The sequence below is a fragment of the Micropterus dolomieu genome, linkage group LG23 (assembly GCF_021292245.1).
Source record: "Micropterus dolomieu isolate WLL.071019.BEF.003 ecotype Adirondacks linkage group LG23, ASM2129224v1, whole genome shotgun sequence".
In the NCBI taxonomy this organism is placed as follows: Eukaryota; Metazoa; Chordata; class Actinopteri; order Centrarchiformes; family Centrarchidae; genus Micropterus; species Micropterus dolomieu.
In genome coordinates this window covers 202621-216139 of record NC_060172.1, presented here as the reverse complement: position 1 = coordinate 216139, position 13519 = coordinate 202621, and the positions used below count along the sequence as shown (strand labels likewise).

At 37.2% G+C, this 13519-nt stretch overlaps 3 protein-coding genes across 3 annotated transcripts in view; 2 read left to right on the top strand and 1 right to left on the bottom strand.

The window, feature by feature from the left end:
- nup107 (nucleoporin 107) overlaps positions 1-2039 on the bottom strand; it is a 22899-nt gene extending 20860 nt beyond the window's left edge. Inside the window, exon 1 of the mRNA XM_046039565.1 lies at positions 1851-2039. The gene's annotated coding sequence lies outside the window, so the exon portion shown is untranslated. The remainder of the gene's footprint in view (positions 1-1850) is intronic.
- Positions 1889-9997, top strand: slc35e3 (solute carrier family 35 member E3). Its single transcript, XM_046039567.1, has 8 exons — positions 1889-2193; positions 3169-3642; positions 4153-4263; positions 4383-4442; positions 6635-6733; positions 7169-7251; positions 7863-7947; positions 8050-9997. Exons 2-8 carry the CDS (start codon positions 3241-3243, stop codon positions 8149-8151), a joined length of 942 nt encoding a protein of 313 aa, XP_045895523.1. The 5' UTR covers positions 1889-2193; positions 3169-3240; the 3' UTR covers positions 8152-9997.
- Positions 9998-13101: 3104 nt separating this feature from the next.
- The window catches only part of upf2 (UPF2 regulator of nonsense mediated mRNA decay), a 26515-nt gene continuing 26097 nt past the window's right edge, over positions 13102-13519 (top strand). The window contains exon 1 of the mRNA XM_046039475.1: positions 13102-13134. Coding sequence (XP_045895431.1) covers positions 13103-13134 — 32 coding nt within the window. The 5' untranslated portion in view covers position 13102. The remainder of the gene's footprint in view (positions 13135-13519) is intronic.

Here is a 13519-nt window from a genome sequence, read left to right as displayed (position 1 = left end):
ACTATACACACTTCAATCAATACACAATAACAATTAGTTACAATCAGATAAATTCAAGAATGTTACATATATTAACATATGTATCTTAAGCACTCGGAGGCTCGGAGCTGGATGGATCTGTGGCTGAAGGTGTAAAGAGGATGAGAGGGGTTGTCCAGTGTGCTTATCTGATAATTTAAATTACTTTACAGATTCCAAATTATAATACAAAATATAATCAACAAATAAATTATGACATATAATTACAGGTTAAGATGAGACCTTAACTCGGGGAGGAAATCCACAAGCAACCCCTCAGTGTAGGGTAATTAAAATTATCCCCCACATTTACCAACTGCAACATTTAAGCAATGAACACATTATTTCATCCAACATTCATTCATAATATTATATAGGCTATATACTGTATGTATGAGAGTATATTTACTTTTGGTATATGTTAATGCATCCTTTTACTTGCAACAGAGTATTTCTGCACTGTAGTGTTAATAATTATATTATATTTATGCGTTGGTCAAAGATCTCAATACTTCTTCCACCACCGCTTCGATTATTTTTAAACACAACGTTTTCTGTTGTCTCTTGACTGTTAATAATTCTTATTGCTGCGCTTCAAACTAAAAAATGTCTAAAGTCCATGTTTTTGGCCCATCAGATCAAAATTATTGTACAATCAGAGATGAACATTGTTCAACACAATTTAAACTTTCTAATATAACCTAAATTATGAAAACTAATCATATTTTACCTCAGGGCCAGTAGTACTCAGCTCTTTAACTTAAGTAAAAGTTGCAAAAATACTTTCTTATAAGTAGAAGTCCTGCATTCTAAATCTTAATTAAGTAAAAGTACATCAATATTCGCTTCAAAATATTTTTTCAAGTACCGAAAGAAAAAGTACTCATTAAGCAGAACAGCCCATTTCAGAATAATATATTTTATCACTGGATTATAATTAGTGAAGCATTAGATGTGTTCATTACTAATTCTGCAGCTGGCAAATGTGGAGCTCATTTCAACTACTTTATTTAACAGTTCTGATAAGCGATAAATCGTTTCAATAAAAAGACTTTCCTAGTTCCAGCTTCTGCAGTGGGAATATTTTCTTTGTCTTGGTAGTAAAGTGAATATTTTGGGGGTATGGCCTGCTGACCATGGACGTAACAATATACTTAATGCGTATGTTTGCTGTCTGTTTTTCAAAATTTGCTGACATTTTATTGACAATATGATCAATCACTTAAACAAGAATATAAGCAGTAGATTAACTGGTAAGGAAAATTATCATTATCCCTAAACCCTTTAATTTTAGCTCTATAGGTTTCATTGATAGAGAAGTCATACTTTATAATAGACAAACATTTTATTTGCGTCTTTTACTACAAAATACAATCACAGTGTAATCGTACTTATATATATTATTTACTCTAAGTGTTAAATATATTTTTGTCCTGTACAATCATACTTATTTTTTTTTTTCTACGCTGTGCAATTACATCCTGCTGCCACCTGTGAAATGTTCATATTAACTGAATCTGTATATAGAGTACATATACAACTCTTATTATTATTTTTCTAATTCCATTTATTATTTTTTCAATTCTTTTGTTTTTTTATTTGAAGTGCATTTTTCTTATCTGTTGTGTTGTATCTAGAGGTGACATAACAAGAGAATTTCCCCAATGTGGGATCAATTAAGATTATTTTATCTCTTATTTATATTTATATGAATATATATATTTTTATATTATGTTAAGTGTACTGTTAGGCACCAACGTACAATGGCAAATTCCTGGTATGTGAAAAAGCAAAAAAACCTGATTCTGAGTGAAGTAAAGTAAATCACCTACTTTTTGATGAAGGAAACGAGTTACTCTACGCTCCAGTCCTCTAGCAGTCGCTGTTGCTCAACACACGCATGTTAAACGACGTTAAACACAGAGGAAACAGGAAAACACGGGGCGGTTTTCCATCACGGCTGTATTCCAGCAGGAGATCAGGGAAGAACATCGCCCTGTACAGCAGCGGGGATTCCTCACCGCGAAGGCCGGGACTGGAGCTCTGACTGCCGGGGAGAGACGCACGCACAGCCCGGTAACGCTCTGGATGTTTGTTTTGGTTGGAGCGAGACCGGCAGAGAAAGACACAGAGGGGAGAGAAGCAGGGAGACAGATGGAAAGATGGAGATCCCAGGTAAAGTTTTCTTGTTGCGTGGCAGAACGAGAGACAGACAGACCACAGTCAGGGTACAATGAATTGATTCTATGTTGTATAAAACACAGTTTTATAGTATTGGAAGTGACTTAATGTTAAAGCTAGTGAGTGTTCAGATCATCACGCCAAACTTAATATAAAAAAAACGCTATTTTACCGTTAACCGTTACAAACCGTCTTATCTGTGTTATTATTAGAGTTGCTTAACAGTGGTGGAAAGTAATTAACTACGTTTACTCAACTGCTGTACCTATAAGTATGAATTTAGGGTACTTGTACTTTACTTGAGTATCACCAATTTATGTTTGGCTACTTTATACTTACCACAACATTTTAGAGGCGATTGTAATTCACTAGATTTTGCCTATTTGACAGCTATAGTGACAAAGTAACTTTTAAGTTTTACATACAAGTATTGTCAGCAAATTGTAGTAAAACTATCAAAAGAAAGACAGAGAAAGTGTTAAATTATATTTATGTATTTTTACTGGAAAGCTGGAGATGAATCTAATACAAACTGTGGTGTATACTGTTTGGTAGTTTAGTTTAAAAAAGCATCATATTTTAGAAACATGCGCAAAGAAACTTAAAACTAAAGTTGTGAATTGGAAGTGTAAAGTAGCATAAAATAGAAAAGTACCTCAATTTTGTACTTCAGTAACGTTACAGTGCTTGAGTTATTTTCCACCACTACCAGCTATAACAAGCTGCTTACACAGCAATGCACTGTAAATAATATTAAAACAATATTGTATAATACTTAAACACTGAAGTGGGGAATTCCTCTACATAATGAGGACTTTTACTTCTGGTAGTGTTCCAATTTGCTAGAAATACTTATTTAGTTTTGCACTAGCTATTACATGAAGCTTCTCTAATAAGTAAGATTTGTCTGGTTAGAATATTAATATGGCTGAATTTCTTTTCTAACAGTTACTTTCTTTGTTTTCGCAGTGTGAAAAGGTAGCTCAGCTAAGATAAACAAGGCTCGGCTGGAGTAGACGAAGCTAGTAAACTTCCAGAATCATGGCTGAGATGCTGTTTAGTTTATCAGCCAACAGGCGCATCGTCGCCGGCCTGCTGGTCAACTTGCTGTCCTCCATCTGCATTGTCTTTATAAACAAGTGGATCTACGTACACTATGGTTTCCCCAACATGACCTTGACCCTTGTTCACTTTGTGGTCACCTGGCTGGGACTCTACGTCTGCCAAAAAATGGACATTTTCTCTCCAAAAAGGCTCCCAATTCGCAGGATTGTGTGGCTGGCTCTGAGCTTCTGTGGGTTCGTGGCCTTCACCAACCTTTCCCTGCAGAACAACTCAATAGGAACGTACCAGCTGGCTAAAGCCATGACCACACCCGTCATCATCCTCATCCAGACCACCTACTACAAGAAGACCTTCTCCACTAAGATTAAACTGACACTGGTAAGGAGAGTAATCTTCTCGTCACACAGTCATCTGAACGTAGTAGCTGGCTTAAGCTGTGACCACAGTCTTCTGGAGTTCTGCGACCCAACCCAGAAGTGTGAAGTTTTGGGTTGAGTTTGGGTCCTTTTGTTGCATTAAGTTTTTGGCAGGGTGCAGGTTTGATTGATTGAAGTTTTGCTCTTGACAGAGTGTAGAAAATGTTTTTATTAGCTTGGCGAGATAATAGTCAGTAATGAATGACAGGTATGGGGGCATATAGCCCTGGGTCAGGTTTAGGTCTTAGGTTCAGCCAGGTTGGATTTAATTCCCTTTTCCACCGGATGGTACCTGCTCAACTTGCCTCGACTCTACTCGCCTTTTTTTTTGTTTTTCACTGGGCAAATCTGGGATCTTGATCAGATTCTGTTGGGAGGCAGGTTTGTAATAATATGGCACATATATCAAATCATGGTTATTGTAATTACAAGACGAGTGTTCACTGGTTTCCCTGCCTGCCTGTTCCTCCAGGTGCCCATAACGTTAGGGGTGATATTGAACTCCTACTACGATGTGCGGTTCAACCTGCTGGGAACAACATTTGCGTCGCTGGGTGTTCTGGTGACATCGCTTTACCAAGTGGTGAGTAAATATATATACACTGAAATGAAATGTCTCAGAGACAGCTAAGACAAAGTGTTTTCTGTGAGATTGACAGGAATAAAATCTCTCTCTCTCCCGCTTGTCTGTCCCTTGCTCAGTGGGTGGGGGCTAAACAACATGAGCTCCAGGTGAACTCCATGCAGCTCCTGTACTATCAGGTATGACTCAATGCCAGAGACAGGTCAAATGAACTGTAGTAGCAGTAGTGCTGCTTTATAATTTGATGTTGATAATATCACAGTAATATCAATTGATACTATCACTGTAACAGTACAAAGTTTTTTCCCACTGCTGCACTTGTAGGTTTTTACTTGGAACTTTATTTGGGACTTGTTCTCCTTTATTTGAGAAATGACTTAGGACTTGTTGACCTTTACTTGGAACTTGATTTGGGACTTGTTCTCCTTTATTTGGAACTTGTTCTCCTTTATTTGAGAAATGACTTAGGACTTGTTGACTTTGACTTGGGACTTGTAGGTCTTTACTTGGAACTTTATTTGGGACTTGTTGTCCTTTATTTGAGAAATGACTTAGGACTTGTTGACTTTGACTTGGGACTTGTAGGTCTTTACTTGGAACTTTATTTGGGACTTGTTGTCCTTTATTTGAGAAATGACTTAGGACTTGTTGACTTTGACTTGGGACTTGTAGGTCTTTACTTGGAACTTTATTTGGAACTTGTTCTCCTTTATTTGAGAAATGACTTAGGACTTGTTGACTTTGACTTGGGACTTGTAGGTCTTTACTTGGAACTTTATTTGGGACTTGTTGTCCTTTATTTGGGACTTGTTCTCCTTTATTTGGGACTTGTTCCCCTTTATTTCAGACTTTATTTTGGACTTGTTCCCCTTTATTTGGGACTTTGTTTCGGACTTGTTCTCCTTTATTTGAGACTTAACTTAGGACTTGTTGACCTTGACTTGGGACTTGTAGGTCTTTACTTGGAACTTTATTTGGGACTTGTTCTCCTTTATTTGAGACTTTTTGTTTATTTGAGACTTGACTTGGGACTTGTAGGTCTTTACTTGGAACTTTATTTAGGACTTGACGTGGGACTTGTAGGTCTTCACTTGGAACTTTATTTGGGACTTGTTCTCCTTTATTTGAGAAATGACTTAAGACTTGTTGACTTTGACTTGGGACTTGTAGGTCTTTACCTGGAACTTTATTTGGGACTTGTTCCCCTTTATTTGGGACTTGTTCCCCTTTATTTGGGACTTGTTGTCCTTTATTTGGGACTTTGTTTCGGATTTGTTCTCCTTTATTTGAGACTTAACTTAGGACTTGTTGACCTTGACTTGGGACTTGTAGGTCTTTACTTGGAACTTTATTTGGGACTTGTTCTCCTTTATTTGAGACTTTTTGTTTATTTGAGACTTGACTTGGGACTTGTAGGTCTTTACTTGGAACTTTATTTAGGACTTGACGTGGGACTTGTAGGTCTTCACTTGGAACTTTATTTGGGACTTGTTCTCCTTTATTTGAGAAATGACTTAAGACTTGTTGACTTTGACTTGGGACTTGTAGGTCTTTACCTGGAACTTTATTTGGGACTTGTTCCCCTTTATTTGGGACTTGTTCCCCTTTATTTGGGACTTGTTGTCCTTTATTTGGGACTTTGTTTCGGATTTGTTCTCCTTTATTTGAGACTTAACTTAGGACTTGTTGACCTTGACTTGGGACTTGTAGGTCTTTACTTGGAACTTTATTTGGGACTTGTTCTCCTTTATTTGAGACTTTTTGTTTATTTGAGACTTGACTTGGGACTTGTAGGTCTTTACTTGGAACTTTATTTGGGACTTGTTCCCCTTTATTTGGGACTTGTTGTCCTTTATTTGGGACTTGATTTAGGACTTGTTGACCTTGACTTGGGGCTTGTAGGTCTTTACTTGGAACTTGATTCTGGACTTGTTCCTCTTTATTTGGGACTAGACTTATGATTTGTTGGCCTTGACTTGACTTGGTACTTGTTGGTTTTGACATGTTCGCCTTCAATTGGAACTTGTTTGTATTTACTTGGGGCTTGATTTGGGACTAGTTCCCCCTTATTTGGGACTTGACTTGGGACTTGTTGATTTTGACCTGGGACTTGACTTGATCCAGTCCTAATGTCTGTTTCACATTCTTATGTGACAGCTGGTTTAGACAGATGGGGTAAAATAAATCAAAGACTGCACATTTTCCAATACAACAACAAATGTGCATTATTTGGGTCTGATACAAATCAGATGCAAGTAATCATAAATATAATATATAAAACTAACAATGGGATATGAAAAGATAAAAGAATAATAATGGATATGTCCAATATGGCTGTTATGTAATGCTAACACAGTGACTGTCCTGTCAGGCTCCTCTGTCGTCAGGCTTCCTGCTCTGCGTTGTTCCTCTGTTTGAGCCGATGACTGGAGACGGAGGAATATTTGGACCCTGGTCTCTGCCTGCTCTGGTCAGACTCAACACGACACACACAGACAACACCAGGACTGGGTTGCATCAGCTGTTCATAAATCCATCTCTATGTTTGTGCATAAAGTCCTTCCTTAAGTGCTTAGGAACTAATAGGTAGTTTCAAACTTGTGAGTTACAAGTGCAACACATTTCCTCGAGTCTCGAGTAATGTGTAAATCGGTGACTAAGAGACGTCTGTGGCAAAGTCCAACAAGAAAGCATTCGACATGCAAGCAAGGAAGTCAACTGCAGCAGCACGTTTCAACAAAATATCCATCCTAACATTTAATAACGTGTTAGGCTTGCTCAAGTTTGAACAAAGAATCAGCTGGTGCAACTGGCTCCAGTTAACACCAGCATTTTTTTAGTAAAGGCCCTGATTTTGTACATTGTCATGTTGCTGGGGTAAAAGTGTTGTCCTCTTGTTGCTTAGGCCACAGTGCTGTTTTCGGGTGTGGTGGCGTTCCTGGTAAACCTGTCCATCTACTGGATCATCGGAAACACCTCAGCTGTCACGTATCCTCAAATACACAGGAGCCCAAAAAGACCTCTGGGGATCTGAAGGATGTTTCAGGGGTGTGTGGCAGGGTTCAAGGAAGGGTTTGAGGTTTGTTTTGGGTTTGTGTGTGGGGGGGGGGGATTTAAGGGGTAAAGAAATAATGATTTGACATTTATTCTGATAATTATCGATATCGAATGATATTAAAAAAATATATATTGTGAAAAGATTTTTGGCCATATTGGCCAGCCCTACTTTCTGGTCTCTTTAAAATGGTTTCAGAACTAGAGAAGATTTTGATTGGTTTTCTCTGGAAGGTTTGAGGGCTTTCTGAAGAGCTTTCTAGTCTTGACAAAAGGGTTTCAGAACTTCTTGAGAAGGTTTCTTGACATCTTGAAGGTTTCTTTGTTGTTTTCCTGGTGAGGCTGAACCTCTCAATGAGGTGTTTGATGTTCTTGGGGAGGATTCTTGGAGGGGTTTCTGATCAGTTAGAGGTAGTCTTGGTCTTCTTGAGGAGCTTTCTTGATAGTTTGTTTAGATTTATTAAGGGTTCTTGGAGGTCTTCACTCTTATAGATATTAGATTTAATAAGTTTCATAAATGTTGTTCTCCTGACTGTAGTTTTCAGCTACAACATGTTTGGTCATTTTAAATTCTGCATCACTCTAATTGGAGGATACCTGCTCTTCCATGACCCGCTATCACTTAACCAGGTGAGTCTTAATGTGCTTCTCAGGGGAGTTAATGCAACCTTCTTGCTCCAATCCTACAATAAATTTCTTATTTCTCTACCTGTCGTCTCGTCTCACACTCAGGCACTGGGGATCCTGTGTACCCTGGCAGGCATCCTGTCTTACACTCACATCAAGCTGGCTGAACAAGAGGAGGGGAAGAGCCGCCTGGCTCAAAGACCATAGCCTGACTCACCTGTCAATCAGCTGCACGGATTAACTGTCCGCAGTGTGACCAGCTGCAGAGACCTCTTTATATACATGTTTTTTATTTTATTATGAGTATTTTTGTAGGAGAGGAAAGAATTTAATCGTGCTTGCTCTACAACACTGATCCTTTATGGTTTTAAGGGAAACTGAAGCTCATCACACTGGCAGCTGGACTCTTAAGACTTTTTCAGATGCTGAAATGAAGATAAAAAAGTTGTGCTAACATAATGAAATGGGAAAATATGGACATATCAGACAATAACATCTTTGTTTTCATGTAAAACAGATAAAATAACACGCACAACTTTTCTTTTTTCAAACAGCTTTTACACAGACATTTGCAGGAGGTCAAATTCAGCGTCATTTCTTCCCAGAACTTACTGCTGTTTGTGCCGACAGAACATTTTCTACATTTGGTGTGTATGGTTTCCTATCAACTGATCAAATGGAGACCACGGATTTGTTATCATAGGCTGGGCAGATTTAAAGGACTGTTCTACAGATAGATGTAAATCTATTAATCTGTTCTTGTTAAGCAAGTTGTGTGTACGTACTGTTTCTGGACTCTGAACAGTCCTATAAGGGATTTGTCATTTAAATGAAAACATTTTTGCTTTAAATTAACATTTGCTTTATAATTTTAAATAACTGCTTTGCTGCAAGATTCAGAACATCCATACCTAGAAAATGATGGACTATCCACTGTACTACACTATGTCCACTTGCCAAAGGGTAAAGAGAGGGTAATCCTCCCTTTCTGTGTGTTTGTAGTTAAGTTTAAACCATGATTATTCACATACACTTTTTGTATACTTCGACACTGGCTTAGATGATGACAAACGATAGTCCAGCTATTTTCAGGCTGTCCACATGAATATTTCAACAGACGCCTGAAAAAAACAATCAACCAGTATTTGCCACAAGTGTTGTGTAATACACACTTTTGAGCCTAAGAACAAATTACATTGCCAATCAGAAGCTAATAATGTAGAAAGTGACAAATTCACTCGTCATAGTAAATTTAAGTTGAACTGGACATAAAAAAGTAACATGGATTTACTTTTTTTTCCCATCTGGGAATCCACTGTAGTGATTCAAGTGACTGATTTCATTGCATATTTTTGCTGTTTTAATGTTGATGTGACTGAGCCTAACCAGAAACAACAACAATGTTGGTACGCAGTCTTTTTTATTGTTAGTGATTAAATAGTTTTTTCTTGTTTACTAAGTGTTTAAGGTTAACATCATTTCAGTTTTTAGCTCTCATTCAGTGTTGCTTTGATTAATTTAGACGTTTAATTTTATTGTATTCTTTACTTTTTATTTTGTAGCAGAACTTGTTAAATTTTGTTAACTGCCCCTGTGATTTCCACCTAGCTGATTTCTACAATTTATTTGTTCCATTTTGAAAAAACATTTGAGATGCTACCTCAGGAGGGAGTCTTATCCATTGTTTTGGTTGTGGACGCTCAGTCAGATCACAGCGGGATCACAGATTATGAGGGTCAATCAGGCAGTGTGGAGGTCAACAAAGAAAAGCCAAGTGTGACCAATCAATCCCAGCTGAGATCTGTTGTGTATTTAATATTTGAAAAATACAATCAGTCATTTCACTGCTGAAATAAAACTCCAATCACAGTGTCTGTGTCTGTGATGTACTGCAGCCTCGCCATGTATAATCTGACTGCGCCCGGACAGACACTCAAACAGAGCGCGCTCAGTAGGTTTGCAGCTTCAGAGCAAAGCTGTGTCACTACTGTCCTGTCAATTTACTGTGTTGAACATATTCAGTCTGCTGAATAAAAACTGTTTCTGTGCTTCACAGCTGTCTTGATTGTTCCTCTACTGATTGACGGGATGTGGAGTGTTTCCAAGAACACACACATGCTGTTAAAGACGTATTCAGATCCTTTACTTAAGTAAAAGCATAAATACATTAATTTAAACATAGTTTATTACAAGTGAAACCCCTGCTTTCAAAATCTTAGGTAAAATTACAGAAGTATTATCAGGAAAATCTGCTTTAAAATATCAAAATAATGTACAAAAAACATTTCACTGTTGCAGCTGGTTGAGGTGGAGCTTCAGTAGTTTTACTTTTGGTTTGGTAGTTTCCAACCAAAAGAGTCAGACGATTAATCTGAGGTTTTGTGAAGTCATTATTCGAAGCAAAGTTCTGACAGACAAATCTGTATTTATTTCTTAGTATTTTGTTTGTTTTAGATGGGTGTAAATGGTAACAACCCATCTGAAACATGATTAGGAGTCCCAATTACATACTGCTTTTTGTGAGCCCCCCTCTCTAATCGTATCATATTTTTAGGTAAAACCTTCATCTGCTAAGTAATCAGTAACAATAGCTGTCCTAGAAACGTAGTGGAGTAAAAGTACAATGAAATGTAGTATAATAAAATAGCCGAGGCTCTATAGCTCCAGAGTCTTGCCTTGAATTAAACTATAATAGTAACATGTAGTAGTATACAGAATTTGCGCATGATTTAATTTATTATAACCACACCTAAAATGGAGTCTACCTGTGAACAGCTCTTCTGTTCAGCTTTCCAGTGGATCCAAGCTGAGTGCAGTACCTCCTTATGTGTGTCATTAACACTGTGTCAATAAAGTTACAACAGCAACCCTTGTTCTCACACAGACACACACACACAGAGGCTGTTTTGGGAGGAAATTTCGTATGAATGAATGAGTTCGAAAGAGCGTGTATTTAAAAATACCTGCAGTCTCCTGAGGTGGAAAATCTGAGAGCTGCTGTGAAACAACCTCACAAAGACTCCGTTCTGTTTCCACTGAAGGTCCAGTTTAGTTTAAACTGTTTTAAATTCAATGAAATTACATGGGTTCAGTCTGGTTTACCACTAGATCAGTGTAGTAGCATTCCCCATAGTAATTATAATACCCACATGTAAAATTCTCATTCAAGTACAACTGCTCCCAATACTTTTGCTTATGCTACTACTATTAAAATCACACACACACACACACACACAATTTCCACGGTTTTGAACAGACTCGGGACACTCACACCACTCTCCCTCTCCAATGTCTTGCCAGAGAAACACTGTATTATTATTTAATATTATACATTATTGTGGTGTACGCTACAGATATAACACTTAACTTTGTGTTTAATGGCTCTTGTATAGCTTCTATTTCTACTTCACTTCTTATTCTAGTCTGTCTTTGTGCTCTTCCAACAACCGAATTGTGGAGATGAATAAAGTTTATCTTCTCTCTACACTATAACACATTTCAAGTTAGTGTAACTTGCAAACGCAAGTTAACTGAACTTGAGGATTACCTTTGTTTCTCACACAAATTAAGGTTCATAAAGTTGATACAACTGCAGTGTTGTAGCTGTCTCAATATTGTTGTTTTTTAGTTGACTGAACATTTTATAACTTATTTCAACTTCATACTTTGAGTTAAAACAAATAATAATTCTTTTACTTTATCAATGCAAGGAAATCATCCATTTCTGCATTGGAGCTCACAGTTTCGTGTTAAAACAACTGAAGAAGACTTAAAGAGGATTTAAATTCTAAGTTTGTTTAAATTCACATGAATGAGGCTGTTGTCAGGTACCCATCAATAGTGGTACTAGTCCTTCCTTGTTTACCACCAAAGTGTCTATGTTTTGGTTGGAATTTGAATATATGACTTCTGAGCGTGTGTCTGTATCTGTTCAACAAGTTAAATTATCTGTATCTGTATCCGTACTCAGCTAAACGTGGACATGGGCGGGACTAACTGGAAGTTAGTTGGTTAAGTCTGAAATTGTTATGGTTTAATCAGAGGTTGCTATATTTATTAGAAAACTATTCACAGAGCAGCCTCAGAATTGAGCTTCAGAGCAATGTTTTTAATTACAATACTACAAGAAAGATTTTTTATAAGGTTTCTATATATTTATAGTTTATTAAAAAACAGATATTGACACATTTTACTCTGATGATACTTCTAAAAAATGCATTATCTGTACCGGACACTCATTTCTCTCTCAACCCTAAGAATTAGTTGATTAGGTCCATGTTTCTAATTTGCCATGGTTTAAAGAAGATAATTTCTCTCAAACTCAAAAGATGCAACAACTAGGCTATTATTTTTCTCTTCCACCCGTCCCACACACCCGCCTTTTTTTTTTTTCAACTGATAACTTACAAACCCAAGTTCAATCAACACATACATATCTGGAAAAAAAAAAAGCCTCAAATAGGCAACACAATGTTTAACTTTTAAAAACTCATACAGTTGAGTTCAAAATACAAAACTTTTTGAGTTAAAAAGTAAACATGGCTGTAATGATTTACAGTCTATCTTATCTTATAACTGTACATACAGTCAGCGGTGGAGGAAGTATTCACTTCTTTACTTCTGTAAAAAGAGCAATACTGCAATATTAATAACACTCCACTACAGGTTCTGCTTTGTAAAATTACATTATAGTATATAACAGCAAAATATAATTATAGATTCAAAAGTAAAAGTGCTCACAATACAGAGAAATTGCCCCTAATTTTGTTATACTAATGTTAAACTGTCACACAATAATTGCTCGGGGATGGACTGGGAGTAAAAAAGCGAACTTGTTGCCCCCAAGTGGTCAAAATAAATCGATTAATGCAACTAAAAAAAACTTCAGCCGCCGTCTTCTCGGCCTCGCAGACAACTGTTACATGAGGAGCCGCCGTAAGAAATGCCTGTCGATGTGACACAATCTTAAAGTACCAGTATATAAAATGATTTGTGTATTAGTTAATACTGCAATACTATTGAGCTATATACTAAAATCACGTTAATATATGTCAAATACATAACATAATGCAACTTAATAGTGGTATTTTCAGTCAGGCATAATTTGTGGAACCAACATGTGAGGGTCCTTTCGCAGTTCACACGGAAACCAACGCTAATGACCGATGTTTGTTTTGCTACAACTGGCAGGTAAAGCGTTTCATTTTACAACATTTACACGAATATTAGAAATGCTTTGCAGGGATTTATGGTGTATATTAATATAAGATTGTGCCATCACGACTTGATGTACTCTAACTTTCAGTTAAACACTGTTAAAACGTTTGTTTACGTTGGTTTCAATGCGCCCATTCAAGTGGCCTAGCTAAAGGCGTTAGCTGTGCCAATGCTAACTTGTTATGAATTTGTAAACACATTTAAAACATAACACCAACTTTATAATACCCGTAAAATAGACTTTCTTTTCCCAAACTAACTCATCAGCCATACCACTAACATCAAAGAGAGCTAACGTTACCAGGCTAACCGAGGCAGAGCAGCTGGGCTAAGTGGCTAACGAACGGGGCTGCTGCGT